The sequence below is a fragment of the Sinocyclocheilus grahami genome, unplaced genomic scaffold (genome assembly GCF_001515645.1).
Source record: "Sinocyclocheilus grahami isolate Dianchi unplaced genomic scaffold, SAMN03320097.WGS_v1.1 scaffold69.1, whole genome shotgun sequence".
Classification (NCBI taxonomy): domain Eukaryota; kingdom Metazoa; phylum Chordata; class Actinopteri; order Cypriniformes; family Cyprinidae; genus Sinocyclocheilus; species Sinocyclocheilus grahami.
This window is the reverse complement of record NW_015505248.1, coordinates 666,976-692,115: the sequence shown is the minus strand read 5'-3', so window position 1 is coordinate 692,115 and position 25,140 is coordinate 666,976. Positions and strand designations below refer to the sequence as shown.

Here is a 25,140-nt window from a genome sequence, read left to right as displayed (position 1 = left end):
ATAAAAGTAAATAGTAACCACAGTTTTTCAAGGCCCAAATGTAGTAAATAATGACTTAAATTTGATTTGGCTTACAAAGCCTTCATATTGCTTGCACAATGGACTAGTTTTATGATGTGTTTATGTTGTTGTTTAGTCTTTTATGGAGCTTGTGAGACCCTGGTCCCCATACACTTTTATTTTATAGAATAGAGCAGTTCAGGCATTCTGCTCATTTTGTGTTCAGTTGAAGAAATATGAGCATACAGGTTTAAAACAACATAAGGGGGAGTAAATGATGATACATTTTTGTATTTTTGTGCAGCTGTTCCTTTAAAATTGTGGGTCTTTGTTTATAAAGCACACTCTAACATATAATATATTTTACTGCATTTAATCTTCATCCTGTTGGCCACAATGGTTATTTTACTGCTAAAACGGACCTTTGTGCAAAAAATCCTGGAATTTGTTGCTCTAGGCAACACAGCTGGGGATGATGGGAAAGTTTGAACCTACTCTGAGGTCTGTGCTTTAAGGAAAAGTATTGCAGCACCATACAGTGTTGCTCGTTCAGCCATGACTAACATAGCTTTTAGCGTCTAAAGTTTGGCTTATGCAACCCCCTTTTAAGAATTCTTACATAAAAGAACCTGCAGAGTTTACGTGGGAGTATGAACTGCTACTCAAAAAGCTTGATATTATTAGATTTGTCATTTAGCTCACCTACTGTACCAGTAGCTCATGACAGAATGGAATCTGGTGGAAGAACCTTTTAGATTGCCTTTTATAAAATCTTGCATTCATAATTAAAAATTACCCCCCCCCCCCCCCCCAATACAAGCCTTTATTTTTACTTTTTTTCTTTTCCTTTGGCATTCATTAAGAGTTGTCTTCAGCTCTGCATAAGCACTGTAATGCACTTGATGCACTTCTATCTCATCATTATTAATATATGTAATTTTTAAAATATATATTAAAATATGTTCACCAAAACTGCACTTATTTGATCAGTAATATGGTAAACTGTAATATTGTGAAATATTATTACAATATAAAACGTTTAAAAAAATATTTTAAAAAGTATTTTATTCCCATGTTGGCAAAGCTGACTTTTTAACAGCCATTACTCCAGTCTTCGGTGTCACATGATCCTTCAGAAATCATTCTAATATGTTGATTTGGTGTTAAAATAACATTTCTTATTATTATCATTGATAACTACAGTTGTGCTGCTTAATATACTTTTTTTTCAGGATTCTTTGATTAATATAAAGTTCTAAATAACTTCATTTATTTCAAACAGTAATCTTTTGTAACATTATAAAAGTATTTACTGTCACTATTGATCAATTTAATGCATCCTTATTAATTTCTAAATAATAATAATAAATTATAAAATAATTAAATTATAAAATTATAAATAAACTTACTATAATATACAATATTAAATAATCATTTTTATGTGCTGTTTTGTCTCTCTTTTACCCATAATTCCCTGTTTCCTTTCCATTTCTCATATCAGTTTAGTGGCAAAATATCTAAAATAAAAATGTGAAAAAATATCTGTATCATCATTACACTGTGATGTTTCTCAGTCATTTAATGAAAATCTCTATATTTATATTCCAGCTCTGACTTTAGTCACTAGCACTTACCCACTTTAGAATACTGATGCCATGTCATGAGCACTGACATTCAGATCTACTGGGAAACATGTACACTGCAGGAGATTTCATGCACTGCTAAGCATTCAACTCTGTGAAGGCTGTAATCATGTGACCTGCACTTTCTTTCAACTGTTTGACTAGCATATACATACAGTATATGGTCATGTACTATTGGCTAACCATCACTTCTGTGACTTTCAGGTTATCTGGAGGTTGCTATTGTTTTGTAAGGACCATTTTGTTATTCATGCAGTATTACATGTTACAATAGGGCTGTCATAGGGGCATCCAGCAATCATGTGTACTTTTGTTCCAACGGTATGTCTCACTGTGTGTTGTCACCATGAGTCCATTAGACATCCATTCTTTCTTTTGACAGCCTAGTGTCAAAATGAGCAACGTGGTGAATCAGCTTGAGATTCCCCATTTGGTGATGCATATGACCAGTAGCTTCTCCTCCCTGTCTCTCATCACTCCTATGAAGCCTCTGAGACCATGGCATAAGCTCAGTGCTGCAGGAGATCTAGCACACATAAAATATTGAGAGTATGCCTGAATTATTTGATAGTTCTGGTGGTGAAAGCTGGTACGTTGCTGTATTCCTACAGAGAGGAAGCAGTTCTTTGCTGAGGAACCTTGGTCCTGCAGTTTTTTGCACTGTTTTGTGGTACTGCAGGATGTCTGACTTGAAATATGAATAATAATTAACATAAAATATAGTTTTCTTTCTTAGCATGATGTAAGCATCACATCTTATGTGGAACTGAATCGCTGATTATCAAGACTGGGAAAATTCATTCCACACTGAGAGTTACTTCAACTTGAGCTGCCAGAGATTATGTCTCTAATGCCTGTGTTATAGCCCTGTGATTTAACTGTTTAATCAGTTTATATAGAGATTAATAAAGTGTTCAATACATTCTAGGTGTAAAACTGCCAAAAGGAGTGATCACCTCATAAAACACTGATAGCCATTGGTCATTTGGAGGTATGTGTATATACTCTTCTGTCTTTGGATGAAAAATGTATTTAAATTTACTTTGGGAACTTCTAATTTAGGATTGGAAACTGGGGCAATGTTTCGAATAGCATACTAGCATACTATTTACAATTGCTGCAGTATACACCAGTTGGCAGTATGTTAGTATTCCAGTTGGAGCAGTCTTTGTCTCTCTCTACTGGTCAACCTCTGTCATTACTTCAATCTCTAGTACATATTGTACCCTCTGGCATTAAAATGAGCAAATCACACCTTTTTTTTTTTTAAACCAAGGTTTTTTTTTCTTAATCTTATTTCAAGTTTAATTATGCTTATAATGAGAATTATAGAACATGCACATAGTATAATCTACAGAAGTATTGTGTTAGTGATATGTTAACACCATTATAATGCAGATATGAATAGAGCTGTTTTTAATCATTCTCCTCTCTGACAGACTAATAGCTGTCCTTTTGGTTCAGGTTAGCTTTGTTTGAACAGTATTGTGGGTTGTCACGCTCACAGCAGTGTCTGTGGCTAGAACCCAGCAGTGCTGTTCTGTGCCAGACAAGCCTGGCTTTCTCCAAGCAGACAAATTCACCTAAAAATCCCTCACGCTTTCTGTCTCCTTTAGCTTTTCACGCTATGTTAAAACTCATTTATTGCAGATGCTTACTTGTTTACTAGATATTTTGTTCTGCAGCATCTGTAGATTCTTATGCTGATTATTTTCATTCACTGCATTTTAAATTTACAGCTGGAATTTGCAATTACTCCTGTCTCAGTAGCATTATTAAAATGTTCAATAAGATTTAATTAACAGATAAATTTTTTTTCCTCCATCTAGAAGAGAGTTTCAAATATAAAAGAGTAGGATGTGGAAAACCTCTTCTTAGTTTTTTAAAACCCCCGAGAGGAACATAAACTTGATGATACAGCGTTCCACCGAATTTCCTCTGCAGACTTTTCAGAAATAAATCAGTGTTTTATTTTCCCATTCCATTAAATAAATGGGTTTTTATATGTGCTAATAGACTTCCTGTGCATATGTGGATCTATGTGAAAGAGAAGGAAATTTGAGGCTTCGGCCAGGATTTTGTGCAAGTTGCCTATTTCAGCTTGGATAGAGAGAGAGATAGATAAGATGGAGGAGTAATGGAAAAAATATATAGAAAAACACAGATTTTCTTTATATTACAACAGCCCGAGTGGGAAGTCTGCTTCTCTCCTCATCGTGGGGGAGGGAAACGTGCCTGAGGATGAGTTAAAGGGAGAGAGAGAGAGAGAGAGCCAAGCAGTGAGTCTGCGAGTGACGAGTATCTGCAAGGGGTTTCATTTAGATAAAGCCTACCTTCACCGATAGATCGAAGGGAGAGCGAGCGTACAATATTGAAAAAGAGGGAGGGATGTGGAGAAGGGGATTTAACACACAAAGAGATAGAATCAAAGCTTCAGATTTCAGGAATTGCCATTGGAAATAGGGAAAGTGTATTAGTAATCGGTGGCAGATATGGCAGTGAGCGCGTGGCAGGCTCTGTCTCCGCTGCAGTGGGCTCGCTGGGGCTGGGACACACTGCTGGGAGGGACATTTGGAGAGGATGGAGCAGACCCAGCCCTAGGGCTCGTCCAGCACCTCAGCTGGACCTCCAGACATGATTACATGATCCATGGCAGGCAGAGGTGAGCATGGGGTAACAGCAGAGAGAGGACAGGGACTAATGCGGTGAGACTGGGTGGGGGTCTGCACATCTGTCTGAGACTGCGGCTTTGTTGCTGTATTTGTACAAATGTTTTCACCTATGCTATCACATATTACATGTCAGATTTGAGTATTACTGTATATGCTGATGCCAAGACCAAAAAAAGGTTCACAAACCGACATTCTGTTGTATTGACATAAAAAAGCAACATGGGCATCATCAGTCTTGGCTGAAATGACATAAATGTGTGAAAATAGCACCTCCACTGTGATTCTCAGTAGTTTAAAATCAAATAATGAGTGAATATAGTGAATTAAAGAAAATGGACTCCATAGCTGAGCATAATATGTGTTTGAGCTGCTGTTATTGGTCTCCTCCTAGCTGCAGGTTCAGTGCTTTAATTTCCATCTGTAATAATCCACCAGGGCCTACTAGACAAATGCTGATCCAGGCATTTGTTTATAAGATCTGGCACACGATGAATGATTGTTTAATATACTTTAGGAGTATCTGAATTTATTTGATCCATCGTGTAGAGTAAATATGAGCTGTGATGTGTGTGGATTTGATGCAGCTTCTTTGTATGGAAACAAAACTGACATGATGTTTATTCTTCAATTAGATTATTAAATCAACTCTTAATTCAGTATACTCAGACTTTCTTCTGTCTCATTGTCTCTTCTCTAGGAGCTCAGACTCAGACGGAGCATTCGAAACCCCTGAGTCCACCACCCCTGTGAAGTCTGCTTCCCCACCAGTGCCCTCAACAGAGCCCCCCTGCACCAAATCAGAGGGATTGTCCCCAGAACACACAGGTACGTTTAGATCTTCATTCCATTGCAATTCACACCACAGATTGTCTTATGTGGAGTTAAGTTATTTTACTTATCATTTGAATAGCTTCAGGAGGGTTTACTGGACTTTGAAATGCTTAAGATTGCAGGACATTGACAAATAGTGACACTGTGTCTTGTTTTGAACAAATTCTGTAATATTTAATATAAAGTCAAAAATGGACAATATTAAATGACAATAAATAGTAAGTGAATAAATACTATAGCACACAGCATAGAGCAAGAGTAAATAGTACTATTCTATTCTAACTATTCTTAACTCTAAAACTCAGGAAATGTTATGGAAAACTAAGTAACTATATCTAGTTATCTAGTATCTAAGTATCTGTAGCTAGAAATATGAACCAAAGCTAGAAGATGTTATATGCAATGTTTAGATGTTAATTTGTGCTTTGTTGGAAACAAAGAGATTGAGGTCTAATTAAATTCTTTATTCAATATGTCTGTTTCTATTCATGACTTTATATATTTTTAATCAGTTTTCCTGTTTGTTTTATTTTTTGTTCTTAAAAAAAATAATAAAAAAGGCTGCCTTTTTACTTCCATTATTCTCTGACAAGAGTACTGTAGTCTTTGTTATCAAACACTGCATTTGTACCCTCTCTAGTGGATATACAGTGTATTGCTACTGAATGTTTTTTTTTCAAGAAAGGTCTATAAATCAAAACTAACAAACAATACTCCATACTTTATGCTTCTTAAATTCTTCAGTTGTTTAACATAAAATAATATCAATGCATCTGTGAGTACTATTCTGTGATCTTGAAAGCATGATTTGTTTTCAAAATGTATAGTAACACGTCCTTCTCTATCTTCACAGCTTCCACTGCTGACATCTCTGCCAGTGAAGCTCAAGAGCCGAAACAGCTTCAACCTCTCAGTCGCTCTCAATCCATAGTCTTTGATGAGGACAAACCAATAGCTGCTAGTGGCACCTACAACCTAGATTACTTAATTGCTGGTGACTCCTTCCCAAAATCTAATTTTGGGTCTGGACCATCAAGCCGAGCGCCTCTTACCCGCTCTCTAAGCCTACAGTCTGGTGAGTCAAGAAAGGTCTATAAATCAAAACTAACAAACAATACTCCATACTTTATGCTTCTTAAATTCTTCAGTTGTTTAACATAAAATAATATCAATGGATCTGTGAGTACTATTCTGTGATCTTGAAAGCATGATTTGTTTTCAAAATGTATAGTAACACGTCCTTCTCTATCTTCACAGCTTCCACTGCTGACATCTCTGCCAGTGAAGCTCAAGAGCCGAAACAGCTTCAACCTCTCAGTCGCTCTCAATCCATAGTCTTTGATGAGGACAAACCAATAGCTGCTAGTGGCACCTACAACCTAGATTACTTAATTGCTGGTGACTCCTTCCCAAAATCTAATTTTGGGTCTGGACCATCAAGCCGAGCGCCTCTTACCCGCTCTCTAAGCCTACAGTCTGGTGAGTTAGAGAGCCCAGGAGACAAACCCTCAGGAGAAACCTCCAAAAAACTAATTCACTCACGAGCAGAGTCCTTCAGCACAGGAACAGAAAGCGCTCCAGGGACCCTTCGGAAAGTGAAGAAGCCCCGTCCAGGTTCTCTCAAGAAGAAACCTCTTTCTCGGCAGAACTCAAACCCAGAGCATTCCTCTCCCAAAACAGTCTCCTCTAGCAACACACCAGAAGAAAAAAAGAGAGGGAAACCCCATCCCGAAAGCCCCTTGCAAACCCAAGAGAGGCCTAGTTCTTCTCCCAGCCCTAGTCCTAGTCCTGTTGGTACCCTGCGGAGGAACAGGATAAAGACTCGAGTTGAGAGTCCTCCACCTTTGGCTGAGGAGATCACTACATTCTCAATATCGAGCCAACTCCAACCAGAGCTTCCTGATCCTGTACCTGAGGCTCCAACTGTCCACGACGAGGAGTCTCCTATCCCTCCCATTGCCTCCTACAAATGGGATCCAGACAATTTTGAGAATATTGACCCATTCTGTACAGGAGGCAGTAAAGTTGCCAACTCGCCGGTCTTGGGCAGGAAAGCCAACTTTACATCAGTTTCAGACACCTCTGTTGCTGTAGAGGAGCCTCGTGCCTCTTCCCCTGCTAAAGAGCAACCCATTAACATTGAGGAACAGCCAATCACCAAGCGCCAACCAGTCAGACTGGAGTTTGACTATTCAGAGGACAGTGGAGAGGCGCCACGCAATACTCCTCCTCCTAAAATCCTAGGCAAGAAACCAGGGGCCAAAATGCCCATCCGAAAGCCCAAACTGGGATTTAAGAAGGCCCCTCCACCCCAGACAGAGCAGCTAGACAATGCACCTGTCCCTGCACTTACAAATGACATTGATGAAATCCCGATCCCTAAGGGGTCATATAACTTTGATCCCAGCAAGTGGGATGACCCTAACATTAATCCATTTTCTTCAAGAACTGGTATCCCCAACTCTCCTGGCCTGTCTAGAGGATCTTACAGCTTTGATCCTGATTCCTCTGATGACTCAATCGATCCCTTCAAATCATCCAACAAGATGGGAAACGCGCCTCTGAAAGCTACCTCTTTTGACAAGTCCAAGTCCAACAATGACAACGAGAATGACAATGATAACATTGTTGAGTTGGAGGATCACAACCAGAACAAACCTGCCAAAAACAAGAAGAAGCCTCTCAAATCGTAAGTCTGCACTTACGCTATTTTCATTTCACAGTACATCATCATGTCAGTCATCCTTTGTAGTGTACTATGTGTAATTCTTGTACATTTTCCTGTGTATATTTCTAAATCGTCAGATACATGAGTGTATGTGAGTGGGTGTTAGTACTTGTTTGTCAGCCTCTGTCACATGTCTGTTGATCTCGCGTATCACAGGAAGTCCAGCAATGTCTCTTCTCTGTGTTGTTTCTTGTAAGTAGGGAGATGGTGGAAAAATCAGCATAAGTAATCATATAGCTTATTACAAAATGTCACTTTAACATGTTTTAACTCATGAGCTCATGTCAATTGATTTATCATTCAATTTAATACATATTATGACTGATTCATGTCACCTCCATCTTCCTCGGCTCCATGTTTGATATTCTGTAATGAGCATGTGTTGCCATCTAGTGGACCCTCAAACAAGTACAGTTGATTCCAGGAACAAATGTGTACAGGGGGTACAAACTTTAGGCTAGAAAACATTATATGATCGGGTTACAATATCCATGTGACCCAAGTTGAGCTTTATTGACTACGCTTTTTTCAATGAAACGGACGTGAAGATCGACATTTCATCTCTAAAATCTCTGAATGAATTCCTAATCCAAACATTTTTATGAGACTCATTTCAGAGATCCTGCCTCCTTAGGGTGGCCTAGTGGATAATAAACGTTGCAGGTTTTATTACAGGAAAGCAGACCTGGAATGTTGACAAGGGAATCTTTATTGTGCCTTTGAGCAAGACATTATTTTCCTTGTCTAAGACCCCTGCACACCCCAATTCATTAATACAGCTGTTTGGGAGCAGTTTTAAGTAATATTACTTTCAAACTGGGAGTTTATTGGATCATTTGTTTCAGATTAATCCATCTAACATATTTTGCCCAGCTGCAGACTTTCCTCCACAGTTCTCACACGATTCAGGGTTTCCACCTTATTTTTTTTTCAACACAGATGTCTTTTCAGATTTGACATGAGGAGTGAAGCAATACTCCTGAAATATTTACATCACACTTACATTATGAAATGTGCCAAAAACAACAACAGAATAAGATTTGAAATGCTCGTATTATGTGAGGCATCTGTCACTTTCTGGGGTCAGTGAGCAATTTAACAGGGGCTACAGGGATTAATACTAAGTGGGTCAGGGCAGAGACTGTGGAGCATTAAGGGTATTTTTTGTTTTTATTTTCTAATTCTAAACCACAAATCTTTACTGCATAATCGCTGAATTTTTGCAAGACATATTTCCAATTAATCTCCAGTAGCTGTTGGACTTAATTTCCTGCCATGATTCCATTCGTAAAGACTGCATTATAAAAAAAATTATGTTTTCTATAAAAAACACATTTACACAAGAACATAACTAACTGAAAAACATAACATTGATATAAACCCAGTAATAGAAGAATCAATCATGATTTAAACCTTGAATAATCCATTATATTTTGTGCTAGTAAAAACTCATGAGATTTAATCCTTAATAATAAGCACCATCATTTACTGTAAGAATTACAATATATTTGTATTGTCAAAGGTTTTTAAACCTTTATCAGAACAACACAACAGGTATGTATTATTTAACTAAAACTTTTATTCAGTAGAACATTATCTGTATATTATCTGTCAGAAAACTGCTGTGTATAATACATGTGGTGGTTGGTGTGCACACAGTTGGGTTTTTAAAAAAGATTTATATGCTGATTGAAAAAAAATTGTTTTGATGTTGTCTTTTGTTCTAGATTGATAGCACAAATTTCTGTCTTGTTTTCTTAAACAGTAACACTTTTAGAGTGAAGAAATCACCAAAGAGGACTCAGATTACTGAGCCGTCTGCTCAAGTAAGTTAAGACATGAGCGTACATTCACCTACAGTACACTCACACAGTCACTGCAGATGTTCATTCTGAAGATGGTCTGTTTCTCCCCTTCGCTGTCACCTCATATCATAACAGTGTTGTCCTGTGTGTTCTCCACTCTCGCCCTCCACTTCACACACACATAATCACCTGCAGGAGCACTCACCTGATGCCAATCCTGAGCCTTCACAAGATCACGCCACAGATGAGGAGAAACTGGCTTCCTCCACCAATCAGAAATGGACTAGACATGACATAGAATTGGAGCTGAACTCTGACCCCCAAGACTTCCCGCAGCCGACTGACTTTACAACTTTTGTCAACGAGAACAGTTTACCCACACAGAGTGATGGTGAGAGAGTGGAGGAGTCTCTTATTATGTTACTACATTATCTCTAAACATTAGTCATGAATTTTCTGTCCACAGTCCTGCATTACTTTACATAGATCGCTTGGAAGAGTAAGAAGAGGACTATGTCAAAATGCAAAATAAGAGTAATGGTTCTAAAAATTTAAAAACGTTTATTTTCTGTTGATTTTGGGGTAAAATGTTTTTGTGAGATTCTCCCATCAGATAACCCCTTGTGATACAAGTTTGCCTATAACCCCAAATGACCCAAAGCTGACCCGTTTTATTAGCCTTTGACCTACAGGGAACCATTTGCGCCCTAGGGCAGTTTCTGCCTGAGACTAACTGGGTCAGTTGTACAGAGGCAGATGATTTATAGTGCCACTCTCATATTGGTTCTGTCAGTCTGAACTGATGATCAGCATAGAAAGAATATTCTTTGAAAACCTTATATTATTATTAAGTCCTAACATAACCTTTATAAAACATTTGACCTGTCATATCTTCTCTCATTTTCTCTGATGTCTTTTCTGCAGTTACAGACTATGAGATTGAATACATGGAAGAGATTGGTTCCTCCGCACCTGTGAGTATCTACCTGAATCATAGACACACTAAACTTAGCGACATTTTCTAAAAAAGCAAAAGCAAGTGTGTGTGACTAATGTTAAATTACAGCTTTGTATTTATGTGAATACATGAATGTTTTTTACAGCCTCTCTCTGTGAAGAAACCATCACTTTATCTGAAGCTGGACTCTGTGACAGACAGTCCAACGAAGACTTCCAACATGCAAGATTCAGAGCCCAATTCTCCCTTCACTGGGTAAACCAAACACACACACACAAACTAACATCATATATTATTATTTGTATCATATATTGCTTAAAAAACAGTGAAATGACTTAAAATATTTTCTATTCAAACATGAAGTCTGTCTGTCAGTTAGCACCTGCTGCTAGACGACATAAATGCACCATTATGTTGACAAAAGTAAACAAACAGCAAAACCATGAAGATTATTTTAAAGGAATATATTTGTTAAGGTGGATTTTGGAGTACACAATTCTCTCAGAAAAAAGGTACAAAACTGTCACTGGGACGGTACACTTCTGTTACTTATTAAAAAATGTTTCTTGAAGTTACTGATACTTTTAAAGTATCAACTCTATTCCCATGGGGTCTTTAATATGTTTTTACTGTACTTTGGCAGTGTATTCCATGTGTTTAATTATGTTGTTCTGATGCTTCACAGGAGCTTTGAGGAGATGGAGGCTCAGATCTCGCAGGGGAAATCACTTGTGCTGCCACCACATGGTGCTCGTGACTCCATGGCCTCAGAGAAAAGCAGAAAGAGGGACCGTCAATCTCAGAATCGAACGCAGAGCAACGAGAGAGATGGAGCGGTAAGTGTAAACCAGTCAAACACTGAAAGATAGAATCAGCACCTTTAAGAGTGTGTTTATTTCATTAGCTCAGATAACGTAGAGCTCATAGTCAAAATGCAAGAAAACCACCACAAATGTGTGAAGATAGGGTTATTTTTATTTTGTTAATACTAATGATTGCACAGCTTATCTGATGCATTTACAATGCTACACATTTTTGTTTTCAGTCTTAAAGGGACAGTGCATCCTAAATAAATACATAAATTCTGTCATTATTTACTCACCCCCATGGTATTTCAAAAACGTATGCTGTAATTTTTCAGTTTAACACAGAAGGAATCATTTTGACCAATGTACACTCCTCTTTTTTATATAACTGTCTGTTTTCCAATCATAACAATAGTAAATAATGACAGAATTTTTTTTTGAGTGAACTCTCCCTTTAAGACAATTATTTTGCTAGGCATGCAGCTTACTCAGGGTCTCCCCACCTGAATCAGTACCGCAGACTGTTTATTCATAAGCTTTGTAAATCCATCATAGAAGTGTTAGGATGCACTAGGCTAAATACGAGCTTGCCCTGCCTCACTGACACCAAGACACCTCCTACTCCTCTTGTCCCTCTTCTGCTCTCGGTCCCAATGCAGTCCCCCATCCAGGGCCCCATGGATCCCTCAGATCTGCCCCTCTTAGACAGGCTGTCTGATTCACCTGCCCCTCTCAGCTACTTGGAGCCTGATCTGGCAGAGACCAACCCCACTGTCTTCGCTCAAAAACTGCAGGTGTGTAGAGAGAAGCCTACCAGCCAACTATATCTTCTTCCCTGGACCTTTGTGTGTGTGTGAGAGTGCGTGTCTTCATTCAGCTGTGCTTCACTGTGTGCTTGTTTGTCATGTACCTTGTCTGCTTTGTGTTGTCTCTCATTTTTTGTTTGTCCCCTAGTGCTGGGGTCAGGAGATGTTAAAGGAATAGTTCAACCAAAAATGAAAATTCTTTCATATTTATTCATCCTCAAGCTCCGAAATGAGTAAAAAGCACTATAAAAGTACACTACTATTCAAAAGTTTGGGGGAATGATTTAAAAAAAAAAAGAAGAAATTAATACTTTTATTCAGCAATGATGCATTATATTGATCAAAAGTGATTGACTTTTACATTGTTGCAAATTTTATTTTTAATAAATGCTGTTCTTTTGAACTTTCCATTCATTAAAGAATCCTAAAAAAAAATCATGGTTTCCACAAAAATACTATGCAGCAAAATTTATCATCATAAAAAATGTTTTTTGAAGGATCATGTGACACTGAAAACTGAAGTAATAGCTTGCCATCAGAGGAATAAATGAAGTAAAAAAATTAATATATTACAATACAAAAAAAAGTTACTTAAATTGTAATAATATTTCACAATATACAGTAGCTGTTTTTAGGAGGGAGCACAAGAGACTTCTTTCAAAAACATTTAAAAAAATCTTAATGTCTGCAAATAATTTAACTGTATTGTTTCAAGTCTTCTGAAGTTTGATAATTAGCATGGACAACTTTTATATTGCTGTTATGGTGCTTTTTTTTTTTTAGAGCTCGACAGCCCCTGGTCCCTATTCACTGTTATCACAAGGTATATCTTCAGATATTCTGATAAATATCTCCACTTGTGTTCCACTGAAAGACCGAATTTTCAGTTTGGCTTATTTATCCCTTTAAAAAAATACATGCTAGTAATAAAACTCCTAGAAAGGGTCGATGGATCTCACCACATACACAACATTCACAGTAAATTGTGTATGAGTGTCTGTGTGTGTGGACAGTATATGTAAGTTTTTCCCCCTCAGGTTTAGTATTTGTGTGAGGCCAGTACAACACTAACCCCTCTTTTCCTCCTTACCCCATCCCTACTTCATGGGTCACTCCCCCTTTCCTCCCCTCAACCCTCCCTTGTGGGCCAGGAGGAGCTGGTGCTCGCAGCCCTGAGGATAGAGGCTCTACAGGTAGCCAAAACCATCTCTCAGAGCCCCACTTTGTCCACTGTGTCCCCTCAGGTACTGCGCTGAGCCAACCCACACCCGTGTGTGTGAGTGTGTGTGCATATGCAAGCACAAGTGTGTGTGTGTGTGTGATACCCCCTTTTGAACCGAGCCCCCTGACTGCACCCTTGGGTATGAGTGTGAATACCTACCCATAAACTACCTCACCATACTGTGGACGTGACATCTCACCCCTGGTACTTTAACCCGTCTCCCGATTGGTACTCCTTTTTCCCAATCCAACACCCTCTTGAGCAAAAGAGGTATGTTTCTCCCAGGGCTTTGTGACAATCCTGCATGTTCGCTTGGACTGGAGATCCATAGAAACAAAGGTCAATGTGACTTGGAAACTTACGCTGTATATAGATTCTATATTATTACATCAAATATGAATGGTTTGCAGATTTCATAATTTATATGCTTTTCCTAAGCAGAATGTTTATAGATGAATTCCTCTTCACATTCATGCTAGTTACTGGTTTCGATTTGTTACTAATTTACACTAACTCATTGGAAGGCAGTGGGCATACAGACCATCTGTATGCCTGGTTCGAGGCCACTGGCGTGGCTTCACATGAAGCTTAGCTCAGATCTGCTTTCAGTCATGTTGGATGAGTGACCGTCACATCTGTCTCAGCATTTGTTCAGGAAATGGAATAAACTAATCTCGTATACACGAACGTGCACACATACTACAACCCCTCTAACATGCCTCATATTCTTGCCACTCCATTCTCATGATGTTATCTTGCACGCTTCACAGTCTCGCCTCAAGAAGCCCAGCCCACGTCACTGGAATCTCAACGGTTCTCGCATGGCTAAAGTAAGAAGGACAGCAAATATCCCCTTTGAAGTCTAACTAGGTCTAGTCTATATATTCTAATCCCACTGTCCCTGTACCACCTTTATTAGACTAAACCACCATTAGTCAGAAAACTAGGTCTACAGACAAGAAACATCTCATCCTTCTCTTATCCTTTCTGTTCACTGAAAAAAAAGGAAAGAAAAAAAGAATTAACACACATCAATTCTAACCCATTTTTCTAACATTTAATTTGACCATCTATATATCTATTTCCTTTTTTTGTGTTTTAAAAAAAAATAATAGTTATGTTTTGTCTCACTCTGTCACACAGACAGATAGCAAACTCTGTCACAGGACGTCCCGTATTCCACAGGTATTTTTTCTGCCCCTGAATAATCTCTAGACTTCATTTCCAAAATAGAGTTGATCTTTAATGTATCAAAAGTATTTCTGGAATAGTACTGATACATTTTAGGATTATGGAGTGCTTTCATATATAAAAAGTAATGAGTAATGGAGTAATGAGGTTCAGTGATGACTAACCTGAATTGATGGTCTTCTTAAAATATTCAATATTTTAACATACATTATTAGATAACGCTCTTCCTGAAATAGTCTCACAGACACATTTCACATGCTGCTTCAGAAATTCTCCATGACATGTTCTTTATTTTACCTTTTCATTAGCAGTAATTTATCATTCATGGAATTACATGCACAGCTGCTCTGAAAGATAACAGGAATACATCACTGAACTATGTCTTGTCAATATTCATTTTTAAAGATTTTGTTTCTCATTTGCATTCAGAGTTATTCCTCAGCCTCATTTCTCACCCTCTGCTGACTGTGTTTATGATTGGTAATGATGAACATGGTGCTCTTTTTGAGTTGGATCACGCATTTGGGGAGTTTTTAGATTAGATTATGCAATGATTGTTGAGAAATGCAAAAGTTGGAGTCAAGAATAAAACTAGGCCTGTCGAGTCGAAGACCAAGACCTGTACAATTTATTAATTCTCATTATACTGCAAAGAAAAATAGCAAACTCACAAAAATGAAATGTGACTTTAATTTGGTTGGAAATAGGCTGAGATCTGGTCTGAGACTATTGCGATTATAAGACTCAGACACAGACACATTTCACATGCTGCTTCAGCCACATTCTCCATGACATGTTCTTTATTTTACCTTTTCATTAGCAGTAATTTATCATTCATGGAATTACATGCACAGCTGCTCTGAAAGATAACAGGAATACATCACTGAACTCTGTCTTGTCAATATTCATTTTTAAAGATTTTGTTTCTCATTTGCATTCAGAGTTATTCCTCAGCCTCATTTCTCACCCTCTGCTGACTGTGTTTATGATTGGTAATGATGAACATGGTGCTCTTTTTGAGTTGGATCACGCATTTGGGGAGTTTTTAGATTAGATTATGCAATGATTGTTGAGAAATGCAAAAGTTGGAGTCAAGAATAAAACTAGGCCTGTCGAGTCGAAGACCAAGACCTGTACAATTTATTAATTCTCATTATACTGCAAAGAAAAATAGCAAACTCACAAAAATGAAATGTGACTTTAATTTGGTTGGAAATAGGCTGAGATCTGGTCTGAGACTATTGCGATTATAAGACTCAGATCTAGGCCATGTCTAATGTACTGTATGTAGTCATAGGAGATCTGAGATCAACACTAAACTCTAAATTTGATAAAGCGTCATTTCAACATTTTGAATCAGGTTTTAATTTAAGTTTGTACCTCACGTATGACTATATGCCCCCTCCATGATCTGAGAGCAGCCCAATAATGCAGTAACTGGTATTAGGCATAAATTCTCCTTGCAGACCAAACATGTGGTGGGCATTCTGTATTTGTACCCTAACACATGACCCCCTACCTTGTATAAGAGTCAAACTCAATTAATCTCCTAATCCAGCCCTGTTAGGAAGAATTAATCAGCTCTAATCAGCAAGTGGGTTTAAGGTCTAAACATGACGATTATTCAGTAACTACACCCCATCACTGGCTATAAAGAGGCCTTCTGGAAACAATACACACCCTGGAAATGTACTGTAATTTAAGAACTTGCTTCTGAATCTTAAAACTGTTTTTTTTTTAAATAAATATTTTTGATATATATATTTATTATTTTTTTTTATATTTATTTAAAAAAATGTTTTAAATAAATATTTTTTAACATATAAATGTGTAATATTTATTTAAAAAAAATCAGTTTTAAGATTCAGAAGTAAGTTATTAAATTACAGTACATTTAATGACAGTACATTTGTGCTTTTGTTTGTGCCTTTGAAGCAGATATTCACAAAACATGTCTGTCTTTTCCTGTAGGACATATGCAAATATGGTGCTTATAATCATCTTTTACAGTCTTTTGTCTTTGTTGTAACTGGTTGCATTAACTACCCAGATAGTTTTTTTTAAGGATATTTTAGGATATTGTCTTTTTTTCCCCATGCAAAATGGATCATCCCAATGAAAATATAAGATCACCAACTTTGCACGTTATCTGATCTCTGAAAACTAACATAAGGATCAACCTGTACTCCTGCAGTCCTCATCTGACACAGCATTCTCTCTCTGATCCGGTCACAGCTGCAAACCTTTCATGACAAACAGCTTTCACATCCATCTCACATTGAAGATTGTCAATCATAGCATTCCAGCTGTATGCAGCGGGCCAGTCGCAAACTGCTGGAGGCTTTTGAACCCAAACTAAGAGCCTGCTCTCCATGGCATTATGGCTTTGCTGAGTAGAACCTGTAGATGATGTGCTGCCTCCCACCAAGACATGTGATGTAAATATTGTTTTACAGAAATAAACTCACAGCTTTTTAATGGTTTCTCCACAACTCTCTTCTCTGCAGCAGAGAGAAATGGCCTCACCGGGAGACAGCGGGGTTTCGAAGAGCTCCTTCTATTTACAATCAGGATATATTGAGGGGGAAAGCCCTCATCTGCCACGTGACATGGACCACTCTCTTGCCATCGCCCGAGAAGAGGTACATACTCATCCATTGCATGATTCCACACCACAATAAAAAGACTGTATCTTAGTCTCGTCATTTTACATTTTATGAAAGTTTACCTTGAGTTAAATCTGTAAATTTTATACAATAAATCTAAATAAAGTGGTTAAAGCTAAGTTAAAAACTTTCACAAGCTCTGGACAGTCATAGAAACTTTCCCATGCTGTGTTTAGTTTCAGCATCTGAGGGTTGATTAACTGGAGTGATGAGAAATTATTTTTCTTCTGTATTTCAGAAGATTTAAAGTCAACATGAAATGAAATTTCTCAATTTCTCATAATTCAGTTTTCTAGTGAAACAAGAGACTTCTCCAATGATTTGGTCTGCTTAAACCCCTTGCTTTCTTACGATTGACTGCAAGCTCACACTCATTATTGAGTGCAATGCCCACATCTCAAAATACAATCAACAACCGTTGGATAGAACCAAGTCTATGCCCTATGTTGTTTTTTTGGATAATCTGTTTTATTCATATGTACGTCACAAGAAAAGATCTGTCACTACTTCCATTTCAGACCATCACAGCCGATTTATGTGGTTGCATTTCCGCTGATTATTTGAAAATTTTCATGCTCATCATCTGCCGAACTTCTCAGATCATTGTTTATTAACCTCATAAATATGCAAATAATTATATTAACTAAGGATTTTTACAGTGTGAACCATGGCAAAGGACAACCCAGGTTTGCGTTAACCCAGAAGGACACTGGTTTATCAATTTCAAGGTTGTAAAGTGTGTGAAGTAATGCTCTTATTTCAGATTGTTGTGAAAGAGAAAGAAGCCATTGATTGGAAGAGAAAATACGAAGAGAGTAGACGGGAGGTGGAGGAGATGAGGTGGGTGTTCTCAAAGGACAGAGATTCCTGTGCCCTTGTGAGCTATGACGAGTGAAGCTTGCGTCTTTTGCCGACCCCATTTCTCCCATGACTTCATGTCTTCTCTATAAACTTCAAATCAATACACTGCAGATATACAGTATATGAATAAATAAACTTGTTTTTGAAAAGTTCCTTGCATCTGCATGTTAAATTACATATTCCTCAAAGTCACACAGCCTGTTTTATTTATTTAAAGCTAAATGGAAAACAGTATGCTTAAAAAGATCTGTTTTGATCAGAACGTGTAGTGTATATGCACCTTATTTGAATATTAACTTGATTTTTGCTTATTCTTTGCAGGAAGATAGTTATGGAGTATGAGAAGACTATTGCAGAGATGATTGGTGAGTCTTGATTACTAAATATGATTTCATCTTCTCCTGGGGATTTTTAATTTGTGTTTTGTGAACACTGTCAGGCACTTTTGGTTCTATTTATCTGGGCTTTTCTTCTGCTACACTGCTATAAATGAACAGGCACAGCCCTTACCCAGTCACGCCACACCAACACACATATGCAATAAGGTTTTGTTACTTTCTCATTTAACTTGCAGACAAATCTTTCGTGCCTCTGGACCCAAACACCGGTCAGTTACAAGCACAAGCCTTCATGTCTCCCTGGCCTGTATAATCCACTTGACTTCAGAAAACACAAACATGTTTCTGCTCAAAACATGTCCCTTACCAGGCTTCACCCACTGACAGATTAATCTAATTTCTTTGCCTGTCCAGTATTTACGTCCATGTAAACACTCTAGGCTGTGTGCTTTCTTACATTTTCAGATTGCGATATTGAGTGTCTGATATAACCATGACATTTTCTCTCTTTGTGCAAAGAAACAACCTTTTTTCATTCCTTTTTATATTCTTCATGATAAAATGCCATCCTTGATATTCTGCTTCCCAGCTGTATTGGTCATTTTATTTTCACTTTATTTTGTATCTTTGCTTATCATTCCTTTTTCCATGGTTCATTTTCTTGGACACTTTTCTGGCTCTCACCACCTACTTAATTTTATTCTAGGACACTTCATTAATTTCAAAATTCGTCTATGTTTCTGACACGCTTTTCTCTCTCACATGTCCCACCCTGCTGGCTTGACTTAATGCGGTCCCTTTTTTCTGTTTTGCTCCCTCCGTCCCCCATAAATATTTGATAAATCACTCAGGCATGCCTGGTAAGTAACAGCAACTCTTTATTTTCTTTATTTGTGTTGCATCCACCACATCTGATAGTTACAGACAGGGAGAGTTTTCTCTTACTATAACCTGATACGGTATCTCTCATTGTAGTATCATCTGGTTTTGCTCTGCTGGTCTTTTTGAAGACCTTTTCTCAAACATCAGCTCATCAGTGTTTAGGAAACTACTTTGATACTGTAGCTTTCCAAACAAGTTCATCATAATGTGAAGTTACCTAAATACAATTAAGCGCAACCAAGCTTGAAAAAAGTAACTACAACAGTAACATTTCTTTTTATCACTTTTAAAAAAGCTTAGTAACCATGAGACATTTTTTTCCAAGATTGTTTCAAAAGGACAGAATTTATTTGAAATATAAATATTTTGTCAATTTAATAGATCCTTGCTGAATAAAAGTATTAGATTCTTTAAAAAAAAAAATCATACTCCAAACTTTTAACCGGTACTGTACATTTAAGCTAAAGTAATAGAACTAGAATAAAACCTATATAATGGATTAGAAAGCATGATAGATTGATAGTATTTTTTTAAAGGTTGGGAAGGGAGTTTCACACAACTGAGTGATGATTCAGTTGAATCAGTGAATCAGTTTTTTTAAACCAGTTCATTAAAATGATTCATTTAGCAGACTTGCTACAATTTAATGAAATTTGTAACTGTAGATCTTTTTTAATACGTTTCCCTAAAAACGAATTAAGAAGTGCTGAGTAAGTCTTTCAAAGGTCTTCTCATCTCTCTCCATGTCTCCGTGGTTTGTCCATCTTTGAGTGTGTGGGTGTGTGTTGTCTGCATGCATCACAGAGATGCAGCATCAAACTGCATTTTCATTTGTCATTATCAACGATGTAGACCTGGTGTAGAGTATAATTTCATATCTGTACCCAGTACAGTACCCAGAGGAGCCTAACATCAACCTCTTCCGCATCCAAAAGCAAACTTGCACATCTATTTGATTGTATTGTGTGTCGTGTATTGTATTTCTAGTGTAAAATGAACTTAATGCATTTATGTTTTTGTGTATATGTCTCAGAGGGTGAACAGAGGGAGAAGACTCTGTCTCATCACACTATCCAGCAGTTGATCCTGGAGAAAGACCAGGCTTTGGCTGATCTCAACTCCGTGGAGAAATCTCTCGCTGACATGTTCCGTCGCTATGAAAAGATGAAAGATGTTTTGGAAGGCTTCCGCAAGGTAAGTCACTTTAAAAGTACAACACTGAAAATATTAGCGGAGTAATGCCTGCTGAAAAATAAAATAGATTAGTATAAAAATCTGATTTTTTAAAAAGATAGTATTTCACAATTTTAATGTATTTTTGATCATACTGTAAGAGAGATCTTTAAAAAAAACATTAAAAGGTTAACATTATTTTTTGGATTCTGTTTACAGAACAAAGAGATTGAGGAACTGACCAAAATTTGTGATGAACTGATTGCCAAGATGGGAAAGAGCTAGCCGTCCATTCGACAGAGTTCTGTCCATACCACAAAGGGACACTAGAACAATAACCGGACAAGATGGAGGGGCAAGATTAAAGTGTTCATTATTGTTTTTTCCTCTTTCTAATGGACAGAACAATGAACTAACCAAACAAAAAGAATTCACACTACTGAAGTCTTCACATAAACTGGAGTCCCTAGGACTGTGAGGACACGCTAGCTTCTGGCTGTAATTATTTTCAATGTGTTAATGTACACCACCTTACCTATGTTGAGGGTCTTGTGAAAGTACTCCCCATCAGTAGAGACTTTTTTGAGTGTCTGTATAGCTCTCTCTCTCTCTCTCTCTCTCTCTCACACACACACACACTAACACGCAGAGAGTATGTGTTTATAGTGAGTCTGAAGTTATGAGTGATGTTGCCATGACAACCACTGATGGAGCCGACTGTTAAACTGATTGCTGTGGTACCCTCTTCTTAACTTGAAAACAGAAATGACCAGAGAGAATATATATATAATATAAAACAGATGAATTAATCATTCAGTTGTGTCAAAGTGGTATTCATGATCATGAAAAAAATGCATGTTGTAGGCCTTGACGGTTTTGTAAATATGAAAATGACTTGAAAATAGTAAAGGAACATAACTGCAGATTTTGATACTGTTAGTTTGATCATCTTCCTTGTGTATCTTTGTAGATACTTGTTGTTCATTTGTTTCGTTGTCTTCTAGCAACACTGATGTGATTTTATTTTTGGATTTTATTTTGATATATAAATGAACCCACTTGTCACTGTCAGTGGTTCTGAGCTAATTTAATCTGAATGGTTTTGTCTCCGTCCTGTTATAGCTGATGTTTTAGACAAAAGAAGCTCTGTCATCTCTACAGGACATGCTTACAAAGTGCAATAAAAGATGGCAATACAGCTTCTGTTTATCTGACCCATATCACACAGACACAGTCAATATGCAAAATGTAAAGGCTGAATAACAATCACATTTACATTTATTCATTTAGCAGATGCTTTTAGCCTCCCACTAGGGCATTTGAAGAAAGCAATAATGTTGTTAATGAACAAACAATGAATCTTGCTGACATGATCCTACGTATGTGCATAAAAAGATGCATTAGTTAGCTGGCAGATGGGTCTTAAAATCACGCCAGACAGACTATATTAGTGCCAATTTCATGCTGGCACCGAACCAAACCGCCTGAGTGAGTGAAGAAAAAAAATGAGATGGTAGAAGTAGAATTTAAGAAAAAAAAAAGAAGTGTCCTTAAAATAAGGAAAAAATATAATTGTATTATATATAATAAAATTGCTTTCATTTTATTTTACCCCTTAAAGTGAAAAATAAATTACATATACAGTAGGAATTTAATAACAAAAAAAATAGGAAGTAGTTAATGTGGGAAGAATAACGAAGAAAAACAGAAGTTACATAATTATGCTGATCTATTAAGCTGATCTAATCATTCATTTGGAGTAAAGGTTTGGTTTTAGTTTCTCTTACCGCATGCACATATTCAAATAGCCTTTGCATCAACACTTTGATTGGTTGTGTTCACTGTTCTGCTGTGTCACAAAGAGAAATCATGTGAGTTTGGTCTCTGATGGAGGCATTAGTTGAATGAAATCTGTAGGGTGTATCAGACCCCTAGCTAGCATTCAGCACTGTATGGGTGGAGCACAGTAACCGATCCCTCATTCTGATTAGTCAAGATGGTGAGGATCCATTCAGATCTTAAGACCCAAGCACAGGCCTCAGTGGACAGGCTGGTAATCTGTGTGTCCTCACTGCCGTTGGGTATTAGCTCTCCGAAAGCAGGACTTAAGCTCAAAGGTTTTAAGAGCAAACAACCTGCTTTTCACTGTGCTAACCTGACAGCCACAGACCACCTGTAACATGAGTGCGCTCCATTTCTTCATGCTGCTGGGCCTGGGCCTCTTCCTCCTCGCTGCTCACAGTGAGTACTTCTCTGTTGTTGTTGTTTTTCTTCTTTTTTAGATTTTTCACTCCTGTCTTCTCAGTACTGCATGTGTGCCACACTCACTCACAGGTGCTTATTTGCTTTATAAACAAGACTTCTCAGTCTGGTGATTTTGCTTTTTCGGTGTCATTTTCATCATTTTTGTTTCATTTAGTTTCTCCAATTTCATTCTTTTGAGGCTTCATTATGACTGAGAATTTCTTGTTGGCCTTGAGGACGGTGTTAAAGGACTAACAGAAAATAATTGGTGCAATTCAATCCCTTAAACAGATTTGAGGGCTAAAAGAGTTTGAGGGCTAAAAGAGTCTTTATTTTTATTAGATTTCTGGACCAAAAAAAAAAATTACTGTGAACGCATCCCTGTGAAGTTTGAGAACCAAGTGCTAATTAAGTTTAGAAAAAAAAGTTTTTTTTAAATAAGAAAACCAAAATTACACATTGAGGCTAATATGCATATGTAGATAATTAAGTGTACAACTCAGGAGCTCAGGTAATTTATTTATATATATATTTTTTGCTCTTCCTTTTATAAATAAATGATCTCCCAACAAACTAAATTAATTTATTATAGTTAAAAGTATTCAAATATATTTGACAAATGACAGCTGAAATATTTCCAGTAAACATCAAGTATGGTCGTACTATAGTACAGAACTGTCTGCATATAATTGACAAATGGCAACTGAGGTCAGGCATAGAGAAACTGGAGATTGCTTGTTCTTTCTTTTTATGGATGTTTTGTGCAGATGATTTGTAACAACTTTATTTTTAACCTCTGTCAGAAGGTTTTTGGAGTAGGGAATAAAGGAGACAACAGCATTAATTCCAAACCAGTGATTTGTTTCAAAAATTCATATGTGTGTGTGTAGTTTTTGAAGGACAATAAATAATACCTTTAGTGACTTATGTGACATCATGGATTAGTATAAAATTAAACAGGGTGTTCTATACATTACTCATACTCTCAAACATTCTGAAAAATTAAATATTTACCATCTTCAGTGTTACACGAAAATCATTCCAATTAATTTTCTGATTTACTTCTCAAGAAACATTTCTTGTTATCAGTGTTGGAACTCTGAGACGCACCTTACATACAGGAAGTAACAGCTTAATGTATACATTTTAGGAGTTAAAGGATGACATTTTAGATAAATGCTTTGAAAAAGAATGTGACTTTCATGCTGGTGCTATACTTTAAAGGTTTACCTAATTTCAAACAGCCTGAAAAGCCTGCCAGTAAAATCATCTGTGAACTGAAGGTTTAGCTATCAAAGAGAGTGACTCAGATGCAGCAGAAGGATGTCTTTCGGGTGAGCTAACAGTGCTAAGACACATATAGCAGATCCTTTTAAAAGGAATGTCTGTTCCTGAAGGTGTTACAGTCATCGAGTTTATGTGTCTGATCTTGTTCGATTGAACTTCGAAGGATGTTTGTTGAAAAGAAAATTCACTTTTTAGGAAATGATAGCAAGAGGCATATGAAAAAGGCTTAGCCACAACATGCACTGCTGGGCATTTAAAACACTGACATGTTTCTCTGCTGTGCCTTCTGCTGGCTTCCCTGGGGTCTGTTAAACAAAAGCAAAAAAATATAGGATAAAACGACAGTGTTCTGTTTAGACTTCACAGAACAGTGAAGTTTAGATCAAGATCTGTAGATTAAGATCTTCAAAATATATTTTTTTCAAAATATGCTTCATCATGGAAATTGAAACAGAGTGCATTATTATATGTGTGCCATTATGAAGTACAGTAACATTTTCCTGTCTCCACACTAGAAATGAAATTGCATAAAATACATCAAGCTTTGTTTAGTCAAATGCATTGGATGTTTGCAATTATTATGTCACCGCATTATTTGCCTTGATTGTTGGCGCTATTGCATTGAGCCATGGTTCTCATCTGGACACAGAATATTTCCTTCCTTTCATTTAATCATTTATGCATTTATCTTTAATATCTGTAAGAAAAAGGTCAAAAAAGAGGCAAAATAAGTTTAAAAAATAAATAATTAAATAAAAACAGAATAAACTGTTTGGAGGTATCTTTTTAAATCATTGTTTTTCATCATGTTTGTTTAAAAACATTAAAATAAGAGAAATCCATGTGACAAAAATTGCATGAAATATTATCTATTTTCAGAGGATGTATCTGTTTTTATGTATTTAATTTTTATTATTACTTAATTCTTATTGACAATTTTTTTTAATTTTTAAATTTATTTTATTTATTGTTAATAATGACAAGAAAGCACATATTCCCAATGCATTGGTTGGGAGGGGGGGGGGGT

The 25,140-nt window shown here is 37.0% G+C and overlaps 2 protein-coding genes across 2 annotated transcripts in view; both read left to right on the top strand.

Moving 5' to 3' along the window:
• Positions 1–20,755, top strand: part of LOC107585353 (uncharacterized) — a 38,093-nt gene extending 17,338 nt beyond the window's left edge. Inside the window, exons 3-17 of the mRNA XM_016272356.1 lie at positions 5,013–5,140; positions 6,000–6,221; positions 6,626–7,835; positions 9,640–9,700; positions 9,875–10,070; positions 10,604–10,653; positions 10,783–10,892; positions 11,323–11,473; positions 12,055–12,237; positions 17,170–17,304; positions 18,092–18,168; positions 18,511–18,554; positions 19,379–19,387; positions 20,443–20,603; positions 20,744–20,755. Coding sequence (XP_016127842.1) covers positions 5,013–5,140; positions 6,000–6,221; positions 6,626–7,835; positions 9,640–9,700; positions 9,875–10,070; positions 10,604–10,653; positions 10,783–10,892; positions 11,323–11,473; positions 12,055–12,237; positions 17,170–17,304; positions 18,092–18,168; positions 18,511–18,554; positions 19,379–19,387; positions 20,443–20,603; positions 20,744–20,755 — 2,749 coding nt within the window. The remainder of the gene's footprint in view (positions 1–5,012; positions 5,141–5,999; positions 6,222–6,625; positions 7,836–9,639; positions 9,701–9,874; positions 10,071–10,603; positions 10,654–10,782; positions 10,893–11,322; positions 11,474–12,054; positions 12,238–17,169; positions 17,305–18,091; positions 18,169–18,510; positions 18,555–19,378; positions 19,388–20,442; positions 20,604–20,743) is intronic.
• A 1,844-nt stretch (positions 20,756–22,599) lies between these two features.
• LOC107585320 (prostate stem cell antigen-like) overlaps positions 22,600–25,140 on the top strand; it is a 4,431-nt gene continuing 1,890 nt past the window's right edge. Inside the window, exon 1 of the mRNA XM_016272298.1 lies at positions 22,600–22,823. Coding sequence (XP_016127784.1) covers positions 22,763–22,823 — 61 coding nt within the window. The 5' untranslated portion in view covers positions 22,600–22,762. The remainder of the gene's footprint in view (positions 22,824–25,140) is intronic.